Raw genomic sequence first — 18,843 nt, 5'->3', positions numbered from 1 at the left:
TACAGTTGGACGTGGATTCGGTGGAGGGTGGGGATTTCTTAGAATGTTGGAAATGGATAAATAGAAAGTATAGTGTTGAGCTGGAGGCAAATAAGCTTATGAGGTGGGTGGTGTGTGGATTGTGGCGCATTTGGAAATGTAGGAATAGTGTGGTTTTTTAGAAGACTGTAATAGAGCCTCAGGTAGCATTGGAACTTATGCACCGTCAATAGAGTGAACTTGAGGGAGACGGGGGTAAGCATACAGTTGTCCGTGGACTGCAGTGGCAGGAAAGGGAATCGATACAGGTAAGATGGGTGAAACCTCCATTTCAAACAATTAAGGTTAATTGTGATGGGCCCTGGTGTAAACACACGAGAATGGGTGGTTTTGGATGGGTGGCTAGAGACTTTGCAGGAATTTTTCAAGGGGTCGGTGGCAGTGGCAAAGCCACGTGAGGGCGAGGAGTGGCGGCCGCCACTCCCCTCGCCGGAAAACAAGTCAAGGAGCGGTGGTTTCGCCCCTCTGGTCCCGTCGAAAATGCTTGTTGGTGCGGTGGTTCCGTCTGTGTTCATCTGGATCTGGGTTTGTTGCTGGTACGCAGCTCTGCTGCGTTTGGTTTTATATTTTTCTCAAAAGCCAGGCCAAACGACACCGTTTAGTCCTAGTTAAAAAAAATTCCTTTAATGCAACAACATCGTTTAGTTATAGAATTGAAAAATAAAATTAATCAGATGGCAGCAAAACAGATCCCAGCAAGCAGCCTTATTCCCCTGCTACCAGACATTAAGGCTTCAACTTCAAGCTTTTAAGCCATCCAAGCCGCAAGCAGCCAGCCTCCAGCCGCCATTCTTGGCCCCCTTTCTCTTAGATGAAGTTTTTAATTTCCAAATTTATGTTAGCCTTAACCCTAATTGCTTATTTAATTTGAAATTTTGTTTATTTGACGTAGAATCATAGAGTAATTAATTATTGAATATGAATATGAAATCTTATAATTATTGATGAATAAACTTGTTATTTAAAGTAAAAATTGAATTCTTGATTATTCTCATTGATATTGATTAATTGAATTGAATTTTGTTTAATGAATAATTTATATGATATTGGTATTGATTAAGAATGTAAGACTTTTTTTCCATAGTATACAATTACATAATGAAATGATACTATAAGAAACAATGCTTAAACCCTCCTCCAAATATTCCAAGTGGTCATCCTTTAAATATTTCAGGTAGTCCTCTTCGACTATTCCGGGTGGTTCCCAACAAAGTGAGGACACTGAGTTGGATGAAATATTGGCTAATATTTTTTAACCTTGCACTCTTTTAAGTTCGCCCCAACCCGCCACTAGTGCTATGGTCTAGTGGTATTTCTCTTCACTTGTAAGTGAGAGGACTTAGGTTCGATTCTCGCCAAAGTCAAATTTGAACCACATTATTGCTAGTTCATTGTCAGGCTTAGCTCATTCCCCTACCCCCTTAGTGTAGATAATATCGTTTGTTCGGAAAAAAAAAATAATTCGCCCCTCCCCCCGACAATTCCTGACTTCGCCAGTGGTCGGTGGTGGGGGTGGTGTGTGGTGTGACTCTAGTCTAATGGCGGAAGCGGAAGTGATAAGGGGTGTGATATCTACACACCCCAAATTTTTTTCATAAAAGTTTATTTTTTTTTTCATTGAAGATGGATGAAAATTCAAAGGTCAAAAAACATGATTGTTGGGTATCTACATGGGGTCCATTTGGCATCACGTTTATTGCGAATTTCTTTCTTATTTTATTTTCAATGATTGTGTCAAGCATGTTTGAATTTTTCATGAATCACTGGAGACACTATTGTTTTTCTTTTGTTTTTTCTTCATTTGATTTTTTAGTCCAATTAGATTGAATTTATGACACCACATAATTGACAAATTCAGTCTAATTGGGCTTAGAAATCAAATGAAGAAAAAACAAAAGAAACAATAGCGCCTCCAGTTATTCATGAAAAATTCAAACATGCTTGATACAATCATTGAAAATAACATAAGAAAGAAATTTGCAATAAACGTGATGCCAAATGGACCCCATGTAGATACCTAACAATCATGTTTTTTGACCTTTGAATTTTCATCCATCTTCAATTAAAAAAAAGGAATGGAAAAAATTTAGGCTAAGTTTATTTTAACCAAAAATTATGCTATAATTTTATTAAATAAAAAATAATTAAATTTTAATGAAAAATATTTAAATTTTAATAAAAATGATAGAAATTTTTTTTAAATAAAAATGACACAATTTAAAAATAAATAAATAAATACCTGACGCACGGTACCTATACATTGTTTATGAAACTGAAAATTATTTATGAAATTGAACACTATTTATGAAACTGCACTATTTATAAAATTGAACGGTACTATACTATTTATTGATCCAATTTCATAAATAGAGCCTAATTTTTTGTCCACTTTCATAAATAGTGTCTAGTTCTTGGTCATGTTTCATATATATTGTCTAGTTATTGAATCCATTTTCATAAATAATGTATAGTAATTGATACAATTTTATAAATAGTGTTTCTTTCTTGGTCCAGTTTCATAAATAATGTCTAGTTATTGATCCACTTTCATAAATAGTGCCTAATTTTTTATCATGTTTCATAAATATTGTTTAGTTCTTACTCTAGTTTCATAAATAGTTTCCACCTATTGGTTTAGTTTTAGAAATAATGCCTAATTCTTGTTTTTGTTTCATAAATAGTGTCTACTTATTGGTCCAGTTTCATAAATAATGTCTACTTATTGATTTAGTTTCATGAATAGTGTCTACTTATTGATGAAGTTTTATAAATAGTGTTTCATTATTGGTTCTGTTTCATAAGGTTTGAAACTTGGACCCTTTTTGGTCCTGTAAATGCAACCATTGCGCCCAAAACAATGAACCCAGAAGTGACTATTTAGATCAAAACCTTAAGAAGATTATATTCTCAGTAATTATATTTAAAACGTTGTTTTCAATTACCAAATTAAAATTTCATCACATTTTTTACATACCTACAATAATAAATCTAGCTCTCCATCCAATTTCTTGAGCTTGGGTGTCACCTTGGAGAAATTTTTCCTTGTGCCCGTAGCACATATAGTATACCATGTGTTATTATGTAAGTGGTGAAATTTTTTATTTTTTATGTTATTAATTTTTTAACAAAAGAATCTCACAACTTGTATAGAGTGTACCACCCCAAGTTCTAGGCACATTGAAAAGTTTCTCGTCATCATAACTACTATTGGGAACAACACCACAAAAATAAAATTGGATAATGTAATTCAATTTGAAGTATTTTTCTTATTCTAAAAAGAAAAAAAAATCCATTAATATAGCTGACAATGGGTAGTTGACAATGGGAGAAAAATGTGGGAGAAAAATGTGGAGTGTGGAAGGGAAGCGGGTACGTGCCCATCGCAAGTTGGGTTTTTTTTATATATAATTTTTAAATTATTCTTTTGTCCTTATTATTAAATAAAATTAGCAGGTGATTTTTTATTAAAATGTAAAGATTTGATATCATTTTCATTAGTTTAATATATATATATATATATATATATATATATACAGGGAGCTTAAGGGGAGGGATCCCTATTTTTTCAAAAAAAATGGGGACACGCTCCCCACCGTTAGATTGACTTTAATGAAATTGTGTGGTTGAGATTAAAATACAGGCCATAGAATCTCAACCACAGGATTTCATTTAATTCAAATCCAACGGTGGGGAGCGTGTCCCCATCTTTTTGAAAAAATGGGGATCCCTCCCCTTAAGCAATTCCTATATATATATATATACAGATTGCTTAAGGGAAGGGATCCCCATTTTTTTGAAAAAAATGGGGATTAGATGTGGGGCCCACTCCACATCGAATTTCAACGATCCGAACCGTCTATTTTGTTAGTCTCGATTCATAGATCATCCTTGCAAAAATTCAATTCAATCCGAAACCGTTTGCCTATTTAATTATCAAGATCAAATTTCATTTTTTCTTATATAACAAAGTATTCGTTCATTTCCTTGAACCCAATTAGATGTCTTAAACATTTCCGATTTAGCTAATATTTTGCAAGGATGATCTATGAATCGAGACTAACAAAATAGACGGTTCGGATCGTTGAAATTCGATGTGGAGTGGGCCCCACACCTAATCCCCATTTTTTTCAAAAAATGAGGATCCCTTCCCTTAAGCAATCTGTATATATATATATATATATATATATATATATATATATATATATATATATATATATATATATATATCTTGTAGCTCAATTAATTAAGAACATTTATTGATGCATCAATGATTTAAGTTTGATTTCGTTCTCCCAATCAATTGTATCATAATATAAAAAAAGGAACTTGTTAAGATAAGTTGTATCTTACTTGAGAAATTCACTCTGGGACTTTACATTTTTCAGCATGAGATGTGGTATTATTTCTAAGTCTAACACGCGATAAGTTTTTACTAGGAAGATGTGAAAGCATGTGTGGCAGTTAGACCTAAGTTACAGTCCGTGCATTCCCAAGCTCAAGCTGCCAAGTCTCGTGGTAGAAGATTGCATACTTCTTTGTTCTCTCTCGATAACTGATATTCAATCTGTTTATGTTAAAATCTACTATGGTTTAGTGGTATTCATATTTATTTGTAATTGAGAGGTCTTAGGTTCTATTCTTGCCAAAGACGAATTTGAACCATATTATTACTAGCTCATTGTGAGACTAAGCCCACCCCTCTCCAATAATATCTCCTGGAAGTTCAAGGAGCTGACTACGACCGCTCGTGTCAAGGAAAAGTCCATTAAAGATAGGATTAATTACTAAATCCTATTTTTAATACATTCTCAAGTGAAGACAAACTCTATCAAGTAAGTAATCTCAATCACATTTATTTTGAGATATCTTCACATTATTCTAAAATATTATTTACACAATATCTCGGAAATATTCTCATCAAATCCTACCCTAAAGGCTGGCTATACTCCTTATAAAGATCTATTTCTCCACCAAAAACTGGTGAGGCTTTTCTACAAAGAAAACCCTTAACACTCACTCTTTTTAGAGAGAGTTGATTGTTTTGCATGTACATTTTGATCAAGACTGAAGTCAGCAGAAATTTCCGTCGACAGCAATCACTACAGGAGATGAACCACTTGCGTACTGTCACAGGCACTCCATTAACTTACTAGACTTTTCTACGTGAAAACGACTTCTTTGATTTTGTGCTAACATTTCTTCTCGAATATCGGATGTAGACTATAGTCGAAGACTTCATACATGTGAAGTAACACCATTTGAGGAAGGATATGTGAAAACTAAACAAAATGTTTGGCAGAGAAACAAGAAAAATAGCCATGCTTTTGAAGCTTGTAATACTCACACTAGTAACCCTAGCAGCAGCTGAAGATCTTAACTTCACCTTCAATGGCTTCCAGTCTGCCAATCTTTACCTCGACGGCATAGCGGAAGTCACACCAAATGGCCTTTTGAGGCTTACAAACGAGACTAAGCAGAACCAAGGCCATGGATTTTATCCCAACTCCATAACCTTCAAGAACTCATCCAACGGCACGGTTTTCTCCTTCTCAACAACTTTTGTGTTCGCCATCAGATCAGAATATGCAGATTTGAGCGGTCATGGAATCGCTTTCGTGGTTGCTCCAACGCAAGGCCTTCCCGGCGCTCTTCCAAGCCAATACCTCGGCCTTTTCAACGAGTCCAACACTGGAAATGATACCAATCATGTTTTTGCCGTGGAGCTCGACACCATCCAGGGCAAGGAATTCAATGACATCAATGACAACCATGTTGGGATTGATATCAACGGCTTGCACTCTAAGAAAGCTGCGTCAGCTGCATACTATGATTCAAATAATGGCAGGTTTCGGAATTTAACTCTCATCAGCGGTCAACCGATGAAAGTTTGGGTGGAATATGATGGCGCCAAGAAGCAAATCGATGTCACTTTGGCTCCAATCAATGTTGATAAACCCTACACTCCACTTTTGTCTTTGAATCTCGATCTTTCGCTGATACTCAACGAAACAATGCATGTCGGCTTCTCTTCATCCACCGGCTCAGTCCTCACATCTCATTATGTGTTGGGTTGGAGCTTCAAAATCAATGGCCAGGCTCAAGAACTTCTTGTGTCAAAACTTCCTAAGTTGCCGCAAATAAGAGGTAAAAAGAGGTTGAAACTTTTGACAATTGGCGTGCCTATTTTATCTGTGAGTTTGATTTTTCTGGCAGTTTACGGTTTAATTTACGTCATAAGAAGGAAGGGGATGTTTGCAGAATTGCTCGAAGATTGGGAGCTTGAGTATGGCCCTCAAAGGTTTAAGTACAAAGAGTTGTACATTGCAACAAAAGGGTTTAAAGAAAAGGAGCTTTTGGGAAGTGGGGGTTTTGGTAAAGTGTATAGAGGCATATTACCCACCACAAAAACTGAGATTGCTGTGAAGAGAGTCTCACATGAGTCAAGGCAGGGGATGAAGGAGTTTGTGGCGGAAATTGTGAGCATTGGCCGCCTTCGCCATCGGAATTTAGTCCCACTCTTGGGATACTGCAGAAGAAAAGGGGAGCTGCTTTTGGTGTATGACTACATGCCTAATGGAAGCTTGGACAAGTACCTCCATGACCAACCGGCGGTCACTCTCAATTGGAGCCAGAGGTTTAGAGTTATCCGAGGCGTTGCTTTGGGGTTGTTCTATCTTCATGAAGGATGGGAACAAGTTGTGATTCACAGAGATGTTAAGGCCAGCAATGTGTTGTTAGATGGTGAATTGAATGCAAGGCTAGGGGATTTTGGGCTTTCAAGACTATATGACCATGGAACAGACCCTCAAACTACTCATGTAGTTGGAACACTCGGGTATTTAGCTCCGGAACATACAAGAACAGGGCGGGCCACAGCGAGCACCGATGTGTTTGCTTTTGGGGCATTTTTGCTCGAAGTTGCTTGTGGAAGAAGGCCGATAGAAGCGCAAGGTCCTGAGCAGGATTTGATCTTGGTGGATTGGGTTTTTTCTTGTTGGAACAGAAGTAATATTCTCGAGGCAAAGGATAAAAACATTGGGACGGATTTTGTAACCGAGGAGGTGGAGTTGGTATTGAAGCTAGGGTTGCTGTGCTCTCACCCGGAGCCTTCGGCTAGGCCGAGCATGCGACGAGTCGTGCAGTATTTGGAGGCGGACATTGCTTTGCCAGAGCTCTCAGTTCTTGGGCTTTCTTCAAGTGGATTGACTTTTGCTTACCCTGAAGGTTTTGATGATTTTGCTATGTTATATTCTTCTTCTGTGGCCAAGGGGCTTTCATCTTCATCGTACGCTGCAGAGTCCGCACTCCTCTCAGGTGGTCGCTGAATAAAAAGGAACTACGCGTTTTGGATACAGAAAAAAATTACTCGTGTATGTATTCTGTTTCGAGAGTAACGTTACGTCTAGTATACTGGAATCCAATTCATAGCCATAGATATATATATACTGCAACATCTATATAGCCATAGACAAAATCTGTGAAGTCTGATATAAACAAGGTAGATTACATTCCTACTATCACGACATTTTATTTCTTAATTCTAGTCCGCAATATCATCATGAGAATTACATGACAAGGTGTTTGTTTCCGTTATCAAGTGATTTATGTTCTTATGCTTAGGTGCTGATTTGAAACTTGTAATCTTTAACATTTTTAGAAAAAGGTATGAAAATAGGAAGAGATTCTACGGATCTCTTCCCCTAAGGCCACTGGATCAAATGATCCGGGCTTTTGAAATTTCATACAACGATTTATCTGTTTTGATCCCTTAAAAGCTATAATAATTTTTTACCGTTGGATAAAATTTCAACGATCCAAATCACTTGATTCAGTAACATTGGTGGAATAGATCCGGAGAGGATCTCTTTCCATGACAATATGCACAATTAGAAATTGTCAGAAATTTTAAATAAAAAACAAAAATAGTGAATGCTAAAACGACAACAAGTGGTAATAAACCACAATTTGATGGCACTTTATTATACGTTTAGGGTGCGTTTGTTATATTGGATTATTTCGAACTGAACTAATTTCAAGTACTAAGTTGAACTGGTTAAAATAGATTAAGTTTGACTAATTTAGCTAAACGTTTAGTGTCATGTCCAACTAAAAAGCAAGATTACTAACAAACTCTAAAATTATATTATTTAATCTGTATCCATTAATATTTTATTATTAATTCTACGTTTTTTTTCTTTGTTTCTAGAACCTCCTCTCTCGAGAAACCTCAGTCCTCTCTGCCTGCATCAACCATGCTTTTGAAAGCTCTCCAATTTAGACACACAATTGCCGTTTCAGACACTCAAAATTTGTTTCCTTCATCAATCATGCTTTCATGGAATTCCCATTTGCAGAAAAATCACTTTCAAAATCCCCAATTCCTACTAATTGCCATTTCATTTTCTTCCGGGTTCTCTCTTAATTTTCTCACCAACCAAACACTTTTCAAAATCCCAGTTCCTACTAATTGCTCACATTATCTGTCGCACCAGATTTAGATCACAGTTTGTTGAATTCTCGCGACGGAATGCGATTGGTGTGGGAAAATCAGCAGAAGCGGAAGACCTACAAGTGAGGGATTTAGTAGATGCGAGTCACCCTTTATCACATTAAACTTAGTCTGTAATAAACACATGCCTACACTAATATCTAATTCAATCCGTTAAACTTAATGAGACCAAACAAACGTGCTCTTAATTACCTTCAAATTCAAATTTTAATTAAAAATTTATAAATATTTATGTTGGTACATATTTTCTAATAATATACATAATTTTTTGTTTTTTTTTTGGGATAGCTAAGTTAGCTAAAAATGTGTGAATCCCTTTCCGGTCAAGTTTAAATTTTGTCCTCAACGGTTAGCGCATTGGTATTCTACCCATATTTTTTGAGTTTGAATCTCCCCTTCTCTTGTAAGTTTTGAACCATCTCTCTTTTCATCATAATAATAATAAATTAAAAAAAAAAGGTTTGAATCTCCCTCCCTATCATTTAGATTAATTTAATTAGTGTCCACCACCACTTGGATAAAATAATGTCCACACATAGCAACTCAATGGCCAAGATTAAAGCATATAAAAAGATTCGCTAGTCAAGTAGATTGGAATCAAGGTCTAAAATATCGATGATATCGGAAATATCGATAGTCCAAAAACACGGAAATTTCGATGGAAATATCGGGATATTATCGATATCGATAAAAATTGAATAAAAACCACGAAAATTGTAAGAAAAACTTGAAAATTTTTATTGAAACTTTGCAAAATGTTTATTTAGTCAATTATCTATTAGTTTATCACAAAAAAATTAGAAGGAAATGCATTGCATGATGGATTTAACTGATTTAAGTTGATTATATAGCGAGCTGGCAAACAATGTTAGTGTAGAAAATATGTAGTAATTAATGAAAGAAGTTTAAACACACCATAATCATTTATATATAATGAATTAGTACAATATTTTACACTTTATAGAAATTTATCCTAGATAATAAATATTAGCTTGCAAGCCTTGCAGACATCTTAACGACCATATAAATATTAAAGGCCGAATATGTAATCACAAACACATCTGTAGCGAGTTGGATAAGGGCCAGGTGCGTGGTTGACAAAGGGAGGGGTTCAAATCGTCCTCTAATGGCCGATAATATCGATATTTTAGACCTTGGTTTCAACTAATGGTTCGAAAATTTAAGGCAAAACCCTTGATATCACTGACAATTTGGTTAACATGCCCCAAATATTGTGAAAACATAATTGCAAGCGAGGCCCAAAATATTGCACAGAAGGGCCCAAAAAAGCAAGGAAGGAAACGTCGGCCTCATCCTCTATTGACTTCTCTAAGGCACAGACGCGAAACGCGTGTATCGAAGTCCAAAAATGCACAAAAGCTCAGATCTTTCTTCCTCCGATCAGAAAACCAAAACCCTAGAAAATCAAATTCCCCCAAAAAAATCCCCAAATTCCGCCATGGGAAACACCGAGAAGCTGATGAACCAGATCATGGAGCTCAAATTCACCTCCAAGTCGCGCCAGCGCCAGTCCAGGAAGTGCTATAAGGAGGAAAAAGCAGAGAAGCTCAAGATCAAGAAGGCAATGGAGAAGGGAAACGTCGACAGTGCCCAGATTTACGTCGAGAACGCGATCCGGAAACGCATTGAGCAGATGAACTACCTTTGCCTCGCCTAGTGGCTTGACGCCATGGTGGCGCGGCTTGACACCCAGGCCAACATGTTCACCATCAACAAGTCAATGGGCAATATCGTCAAATCGCTCAAGTCGTCGCTGGCCACTGGAAACCTTCAGAAGATGTCGGAGACCATGGACTCGTTCGAGAAGTAGTTTGTGAACATAGAGGTCCAGGCCGAGTTCATGGAGACCACCATGGCTGGCTCCACCTCGCTTTCGACACCGGAAGGTGAGGTCAATAGCTTGATGCAACAGGTTGTGGATGATTTGGGTTTCATCTCGCGATATTATCAATATTATTGATAATATCGCGATATATTGTCCAAGTAATGCATTAAAATGTTGAAAATATCGTCTCTGATATTTTCGCGATAATATCGACAAAATATCGATATATTGACGATAATTAAGTGGATAAATGTGAAAATATCGTTTTCTAAAAAAAACGATATTATCGGCGAAATATTGCCGATAATATCAATATTTTAGACCTTGATTAGAACAATATGTTTTTCCTTCTACATTCAAGTTCCAATCACCTCCCGTAGTTTAGTTGATCTTGTATAAAAATAAAATAGAAAAAGTATAAGAAAGAATTTTATGAAATGGGCTTTGCCACCTTTAACAATCACAATTAAATTGGACTTTTTACATGAAGTTTTGCTTGGCCCAAAGTCTCAGTGCTGGCTGTTCAATTGTCCATGGCAGAGAGCTCAGCAACTCCTCAAGTTCTGAACTTTCAGATACTTGACCACCGCCCAATGTCACAGTAAAAGAGGTTCCGCCAATTCCTAGGGTTAGGGTTTTGGTTGAAACTCCATTATTTGATACATGTAGTAGAAGTAGAAATAAAAAATAGACTCTAGCTTTTCTGCGTTTTTGCTTCCAACTATTCTGCTCCATCGGCACAAATTCCTCTGAAAACTATAATTTCGACATGTATATGTGCGTCACTGTGAACTGTGAAGTGTGAAGATTCAAATTAATTGTCGTTACGACTGGCATGCAGGGGTCTCTCTCCTCCCGTATGCTTCCTTTTACACTTTCCTAATAATATCTTTGTGAAATTTTAATCTATATGACTACATCGACTAGAACTTGGTAGAACTAATAAGGAGCTGTTTGCTTACCATTTCGTGTTTAGTTTTTTTTTCATTTTTTTTTCGAAAATTCGTTTGGTAACTACTTTAACCCAAAAAATGAAAACTCAAAACCAAAAATGAAAACTACATTCTTAAGTTTTCAAACGAAAACTGAAAAAACGAAAGTAGTTACCAAACTACTTTTAAGTTTTCAAAAAATTGAAAACTAAAATTGAAAAACTGAAAACGAATGATTATCTAACTGCCTCTAAGTTTATGAAATTTGCAATCTGCATGGAAATTTTTTTACTTGTTTACTTATGTCTTGTAGTCTTGTAGATAATCAAATAGAAAGAACAGAAAATTGTTGAAATTTCAGTATATTTCTATATGAAGAAATTTGAAGAAGAGAATTTTACATAACTAAACATGAAGCAAATATAGTACTCTCACTTTAACCGGGCCATGGAATTGATCATGGCCACTTGCTCACTGATAATTTGATCATAGTTTAGGGAGGTGGATTGTCTGCCCTCCCATTTCCATACTCTTTCCATCCCTTCCTGTTTTGTGTGGTCACGATTAAGCCACGTCAACATTTTATTTTCCTATTACTTTTTGTTTTATTATTTTTATAAAAAAGTCAATATAAAATATTGACGTGACTGATGCGAAATATATAAGCACACAAATTAAACCCTCTTTTTATCAATTGTAGTATGTAAGTAGGGATTGTTCTAGGCCGGGGATTAGGAGGGATTGCTAAATCACTTGGAAACTGACTTGAAAACGTGAAAACAAAGTTTAAAACACTAACTAGACTCAAAGAATGCAAAACTATACTTTAAAACACTAAAACAAACCAAAAGACTCAAAACATCCCCTAAACACTCAAAACTACCTTAAAAACACAATCTGGGCAATTTTGGGACTCTCACACAAACTTGGACAAATTTTGGTATTCTAATGAACTAAAACACTTAAAAACATAATCTAAGACAAGTTCTAATTAATATGACTCAAAGAAATAAGATGGGGTTGATTTTTGACGAAAATAATTAAATTAAGACAAGAACAGAGTAAACAAATTCTTAGACAAATTTGGGTGAATCAAAACACTCTAACACACAACCAAAACAGAAATTAAACACTTTGAAACAATAAAGTAAAAGGGGGATTTTGGTTTTAATGAATTTGAAAACAAAACAAACTTTGTAAAACAAAACAGATTGTAAGTGAATTTGAATGAAACTTATGGATGGAAGATTAGCTAGGAGGTTCTTCTCCACATATGTCACACTTGCATACAAAACGATTTCCAATTGCTTTTCGATAAGCTATGAATACTCAACGCCCCAAATTAACCGTGAATTGCACTAATTAACCCTCAGTTTTTTCCACAAGTTATTAGGTTGGATGATTGCATACGACAACCCAAAACATTCCCTACAAGTTCCCTACATGAATTGCATAATAGAGATACAAGCAAGAATCATTAAGTTCTATGAAAAACATAAGCATTGACGAGGCACTCGTTACTATGATTTGCATGAAACTTATGCCAAGAATTTACTTAACGTGATTGTGACTAGCAACCTTCACTACTTGTGAATATAAGTTCATAACGATTAGGTGAAACTCCCTTATATTCTAGCGTCAAATTCATGCATGAAAATTAAGCGTGCACTCTCAACCAACATACACAAATCAGTTTTTATACGAACGGATAAGTAAATTGAATTCACAACTTATGAATCACAACTGGATGTAATCAAATCATATTGCAAGCATGAACATAGTTTCGAATCACCCCCTAACTAAGAGGGGTTTAGTTCCTCATACTCACAAAGCAAAGATACATAAAATTAGACATTAAAATCAAAGGAAAGAAAACACCTAAAATGCTCCAACTTGGTAGCAAGTGCATCCAAGATTCCTCCTTTCCCTTGCTTGCGGCAGATTGGGTTATGGACAGATTTTGGGTAGTTTTATGATGTAGAATGGATGGGGAATGGTATGGAAGGGTTTAGGGTGAGTGTGGAGGAGTGTTTGATGGTTGGAGGGTGGTGGAGAACTAGGCAAAGAGGGTGGAAGAAGGTGGAGTGGCTGTTATGTTTTCTAGGCACTAGAATGGTGTTTTTGGGGTGTTTTGCTTCCTAGGGTGTGTATGGACGAATTTTTGTGATAAAATGATGAATATGGGGGATTATCATTTGGCCAAGGGGTGTAAACATGTATTTATAGGCCCCAAAAACCTTAGAAAATCAGGTTAGGTTAAGGATGAAATGCATGGCAATTTGTGTGTGTGGTGTGCAATGGTCCAAGGGTGAAAATGAAGTAATGATGCAAAGTGTGAAGGGTAAAATGGAGTGGTGTTGTAGCTAGGGAGCATGAATGATTGTGTACATTGCATAGAGATGGAAAGGGAGGTGAAATGTGTCAATAAATGGGTCAAAGGTGCAACAACATGTGTTGCACATGGCATTGGATTCCAAATGTGAATGATGGAGCATCAATTGGTGCATGTAATGGATGTAAATGTTGTCTAAAATCTAATGAGTGAAGGGAACAAGAGGTATCAAGCAATTGAGTGTAATAATTAAATGAATTGAAGCATGAAATTAGAAATTATGTAGGGGACAAGAGTGATCAAGCATGGCATGGAATCCAAAGGGAATTCTATGTGGTTTGCATGGCAAGGAATGCAAGTTGGGGTGACAGATTTTTGGGCTGTTTTCTTCATCTTTTGGACCATAATTCTTCATATTCTTGGCCTCTTTAGTTCTCAAATTCGTCCATCCACTTGGCCCATGCATTTGCTATCCATTCCAAGCCCGAAACATGCTCCAAATGCCTCCAAAATGCATCTTCTTGCATACTTTGTCCATAAAATCTGAAAACACACGAAAATGACTTTAAACATTAAAATAACTAAGGAAACACGACATAAATGCACAAGAACAAGCCAACTAAGTCGCATAAATGTGCTCCTATCAGTGACTTAACCGTGACCACACAAATAGAAAGAAATAGGAAGAGTATGGAAATTGGAGGGTAGACAATCCACCTCCATAGTTTAGATGGTGTTGCAGACTTGGAGTCTTATCTCTGTTTTATGTATTAAATTGAATCGACGATCAGTCCACCACTCTGAAGACTTTCGAGTGATGGTCTTGTGCCTACGTTGTATGGAAGTACTTTTCATCGGGGGGATGGACCAGTTGCTATTGGTGGAGGGCACTGGACACAAAAGATGACATATTTAATTAGAGTGACAACAAAGGTCTATCTGTCTACTGTCATCTCAGCTGTATTGATTTTGCTTTTATATACTTGTGGTAAGTCTTAAAACTGAAGTATATATGTACTGAAAGTTCAGAGGACTTGACAGAAAATTAAGAATGGCAGCCGTGTTTTTCGGGTCGTATTTTCCTTTGAAGAAAATGCACCTACAAAATAATATCTTCAATTAAGGCCAAAAATCTCACGGCCGAAGAATCTCCGATGCCAAAGTTAAAATTATGAAAAGAATGTATTTAGGAGTTTGTAGGTAGCCAATAACTTTGCCTTTTAGTGGGATAAGAGGTGTATTTATAAGATATTTGCCGATCCTTTGGGTGGAGAGTGGCTGGCCATATTTGGTGGTAATGGGTGAATAATTGCAAGATATTATGTGAAATAATATCTTGCAATTAACATGGTAATTATTCCTAATTTAAATATGAAATTTTGGGAGTTACCTTTTGAATAAAATCAATAAGGGATTGATAAGAAGTGATGAGAGGAAAATGAAATGAATTTCATATTGATCACCTTCGACTCTTTCTTGATTGAACTGTTATTGTCCGTTGCATGTGCATGAGAATCCCAGTGTGCCTTGAGAGTAATCTCGTCTTTTTAACCCAAAAATTCACTTGTCGCCTCCATGATTTTTCGGATTATTTTTTTCTGGCACGGCCAAGTTCACATCCAATGGTTGTTTGGCGCTTACAAATGATACTTACAAACTCGGCCATGCCTTCCACCCCTACGCAGTAACCTTCAAGAACTCATCCAATGCCACTAATTTCTCCTTCTCTACCACCTTTGTCTTTGCTATCAGATCCAGTTGGTAACAATTTCAGGTGGTCACGGAATTGCCTTCGTCATTTCTCCAACAAGGGGATTTTTGGAGCTTTTTTGACCCAGTACCTAGGCCTTTTTAATAACACCAACAATGGCAATGAAGCCAATCGTGTTTTTGCTATAGAGCTTGACACCATACAGAATATTAAATTAGGTGACATCAATAACCATATGAGGATTGATATTAATGGTTTGCACTCTAAGAAATTAGCTCCAGCAGGATATTATGCTCAGAACAATGGGGGGTTCCGAAACTTGATGTTAACTTGTATAAAGTTTCCTACACTTAGGAATTCCTAGTTAGGGTGGTTAATCCCTTGTAATCTGGGATTGTAATTATTGTAATTATCCTCTCCTTGTCATGGCACCTCTAGGATTGTATATTATACCTCAAATTTAGAAGAAGAATAATATAATGATTCAAATCATTCTCTTCTTGGCACCAAAGCTAGGTCGGAAAAAAAAATCCAAAAAAAAAAAACCTTGTTGTGTTGGGTAGCTCAGTGTGCAGTTCAAAACCCAACTTGTTGTGCACGACAGTAGCACAATCTCTAATCAGGGAGCGGTGTTTTTCTACCGTTGTTATCCCTCAGAAGAAAACCGTATCGAACGACTAAGTGTCGTTCCTGTCCTCAAATCATAGCGAGCGATTCCTCTATCATTGTTATCCAAGAACGTGTGCAAACAATCTCACAGCCCAGAAAACTTTGCAGTCTGCAGCCCGTGTTTCCTCTTCTTTTATCCCCATGTTCCCTTGATCAACACCACTGCCTTTCAACCGCGTCAGGGCTTCGGTGCGCCATCCTGATTTGTGATTAGTGAGCAACTTTGTGTTGTTGCCGCTTCGTCTTTATTCTCAAGTAGCAAGCAACTTTCTGCATTGTTGCTGCCCATATTAGATCAACACATCATAAGACCATTTAGTCAATTATCTGCATTGTTGTCCCGTAAACTTGCTGCCCATATTTTTTTTTAACCCATATTGACAAGGCTGAGACCACTACTGTGGCAGGCAAAGCATGCGCTTCCGTTGCCGAATCTAAAAACACATCAGATTGTATAATTGACTAGGCATCAGCCCCAAGTGCCACGGTTGGTGATGATGGTAAACCTTTATACACTTCTACTACTGTTATGAATATTACATGGATAATTGATTCAAGGACTACTGAACATATGATTTGTGATTGTAGACAACTTCCGATTCTAAAACCATTAACTCAAACCATTGACAATGTCACTGATGGTAATGTTGCCCCTATTGTTGGGGAAGGCACTGTTGCTTTATTTGATGCCATGAAACTTGATAATGTTCTCGTGGTTCCATCCCTAAATTATAATTTGTTATTTGTTGCACAAATAACCCTTGCCTTACATTGTTTGGTTATTTTTTAGCCTTATTTTTGCGTTTTCAAGGATATCTGTACGAGGAAAGTTGTATTACTTGGAGTTGACATAAAAAACTACTGGATTGTTGGTTCAGGCTCTTTTAGTTGACTCGCCTCAGGGAGAGAATAATAAAGGGTCAGACTTCTAGATGTGGCATTGTCGTCTTGGACACGCTTCATTTGGTTACTTGCGTAAGCTATTTCCCAGTTTGTTTGTTAATACTAATGTTTCTCAGTTTAAGTAGGGCTTGTGAAATGGCCAAAAGCCATAGAGCTACTTTTCCTTCAAGTTTGAACAAAAGTTCTATTCATTTTATGATTGTGCATTCTGATGTGTGGGGTCCATCTAAAATTGCTACTCTCGATGGCGCTCATTGGTTTGTTACTTTTATTGATGAACAAATAACTTGGGTTAGTTTGTTGAAATCGAAAAATGAAGTCAATTTGGCCTTTCAAAAATTTCATAAGATGGTTATTGTGCAGTATAACTTGAATATTCAGGTCATTCGAAGTGACAATGAAGGTGAATACATTAATGCGGACCTTAATGCCTTCCTTGATAGGCATGGTATTGTTCATCAAACCATAAGCCCTTACACTCCTCAACAGAATGAAGTTGTTGAGTGGAAAAATCGACATTTGTTAGAGGTAGTTTGTGCTTCTCTTTTGGCGGCACAACTCCCTTTGCATTATTGGGGTGAAGCCCTAACTTCTGTAACATATCTTATCAATTGTCTCCCATCTTGCACCATTGACTTCTAAATGCCGTTGCATGCCCTCATGTCTCAAACTAATTGTCCACCAGTTTTGAATCTTTCTCTACGTATATTGGGATGTGTAGCATTTGTTGACCTCCACGCACCTCAAAGACAGAGTAAACTTGAACCTCAAGCTACTCGTTGTGTGTTTTTAGGGTATGTCATAGCTCAAAAGGGTTATCGTTATTATCATCCTCCAACCAAGAAAATGTCTGTCACAGTTGATGTAATTTTTCATGAAAATGAGATGTATTATGGTTCGTCTGAGTCTTCACTTCAGAAGGAGATACGAGATGAAAAAGTTTGGACCTATGATTATGTTAGCCCGATTGGAATTGATGAGCAGCAGCCCACATTAGTTGAAGAGCCCACAACATTTGGGCTCTAGGACAGCCAATAGAACCAGCCCGCATCTTCTAGGCTTCAGGAGCAGCAGGATCTGCTCGTGTCTTCTGGGCTTCAGGATCAACAGAACCAGCCTGCAGTTGGTGGGCTTCAAGGCCAGCAGGGCCAGCCCGTGGCTTCTGGACTTCAGGAATAGTAGGACAAGCCTACGGTTGGTGGGCGTCAAGGCCAGCAGGGCCAGCCCGTGGCTTCAGGAAACATGGAGTAGGACACGAATCAATAACAACCAATGGAATCTGGGCCTATGACCCCACAATATGGCACATATCAAAAGCCAGCATCAGAGTTGCACTCTACTGCTTCCTCGTCTTCAGTTGATATTCATAACTAATCGTTTTCCACTCCAGATGCTCCACCTATTCGTCGTCTTCCAGAGCGCATTAATCGAGGTATTCCTAAACTTAGTTATGAGGCTGATCCTAAATGTAAACACAAATATCCCGTGAGTGAACCAAACTTAGATTCGGGAGTGAGATATCCATTGAACAATTATGTGTCTACCCGTCACTTGTCGGAATCAAATAAGTCATTTGTCTATCAATTATCTACTGTACCTATTCCCAACAGTGTGCAGGAGGTCTTAGCAGATGTCTATTGGAAAGAAGCAACGGATGAGGAATTAGGATCGTTGAAGAAGAATGCTACTTGGGAAGTAACAAACTTGCCAACTAGCAAGAAACCTGTGGGATGCAAGTAGCTATATATGATGAAATACATAGGAGATAGGACAATGGACCATTTTAAAGAAAGGTTGGTGGCAAAAAGGTATACACAGAAGTATGGGATTGACTACACAGTCCGAGTTTTACTATCCTTAGCATCAAACTTAGATTAGCTGCTACAACAATTTGACTTAAAA

The 18,843-nt window shown here is 37.1% G+C and overlaps 1 protein-coding gene and 1 pseudogene across 1 annotated transcript; both read left to right on the top strand.

Annotated features, from left to right (window-relative positions):
- Positions 1-5,188: 5,188 nt before the first annotated feature.
- On the top strand, positions 5,189-7,656 carry LOC103450261 (L-type lectin-domain containing receptor kinase IV.1-like). The gene has a single exon (XM_008389582.4). The coding sequence runs from the start codon at positions 5,328-5,330 to the stop codon at positions 7,362-7,364; it is 2,037 nt and encodes a 678-aa protein (XP_008387804.3). The 5' UTR covers positions 5,189-5,327; the 3' UTR covers positions 7,365-7,656.
- A 2,234-nt stretch (positions 7,657-9,890) lies between these two features.
- Positions 9,891-10,529, top strand: LOC103429526 (ESCRT-related protein CHMP1B-like; annotated as a pseudogene).
- Positions 10,530-18,843: the final 8,314 nt, after the last annotated feature.

The sequence above is a fragment of the Malus domestica genome, chromosome 12 (assembly GCF_042453785.1).
Source record: "Malus domestica chromosome 12, GDT2T_hap1".
NCBI classification, from domain to species: Eukaryota; Viridiplantae; Streptophyta; class Magnoliopsida; order Rosales; family Rosaceae; genus Malus; species Malus domestica.
Note: the sequence above shows the minus strand (reverse complement) of the source record. Positions and strands in the feature narration are given on the sequence as shown.

What these genes read in the sequence shown, in the direction of transcription:
- LOC103450261 (XM_008389582.4), top strand. Translation starts at nt 5,328, where the DNA reads ATGTTTGGCAGAGAAACAAGAAAAATAGCCATGCTTTTGAAGCTTGTA.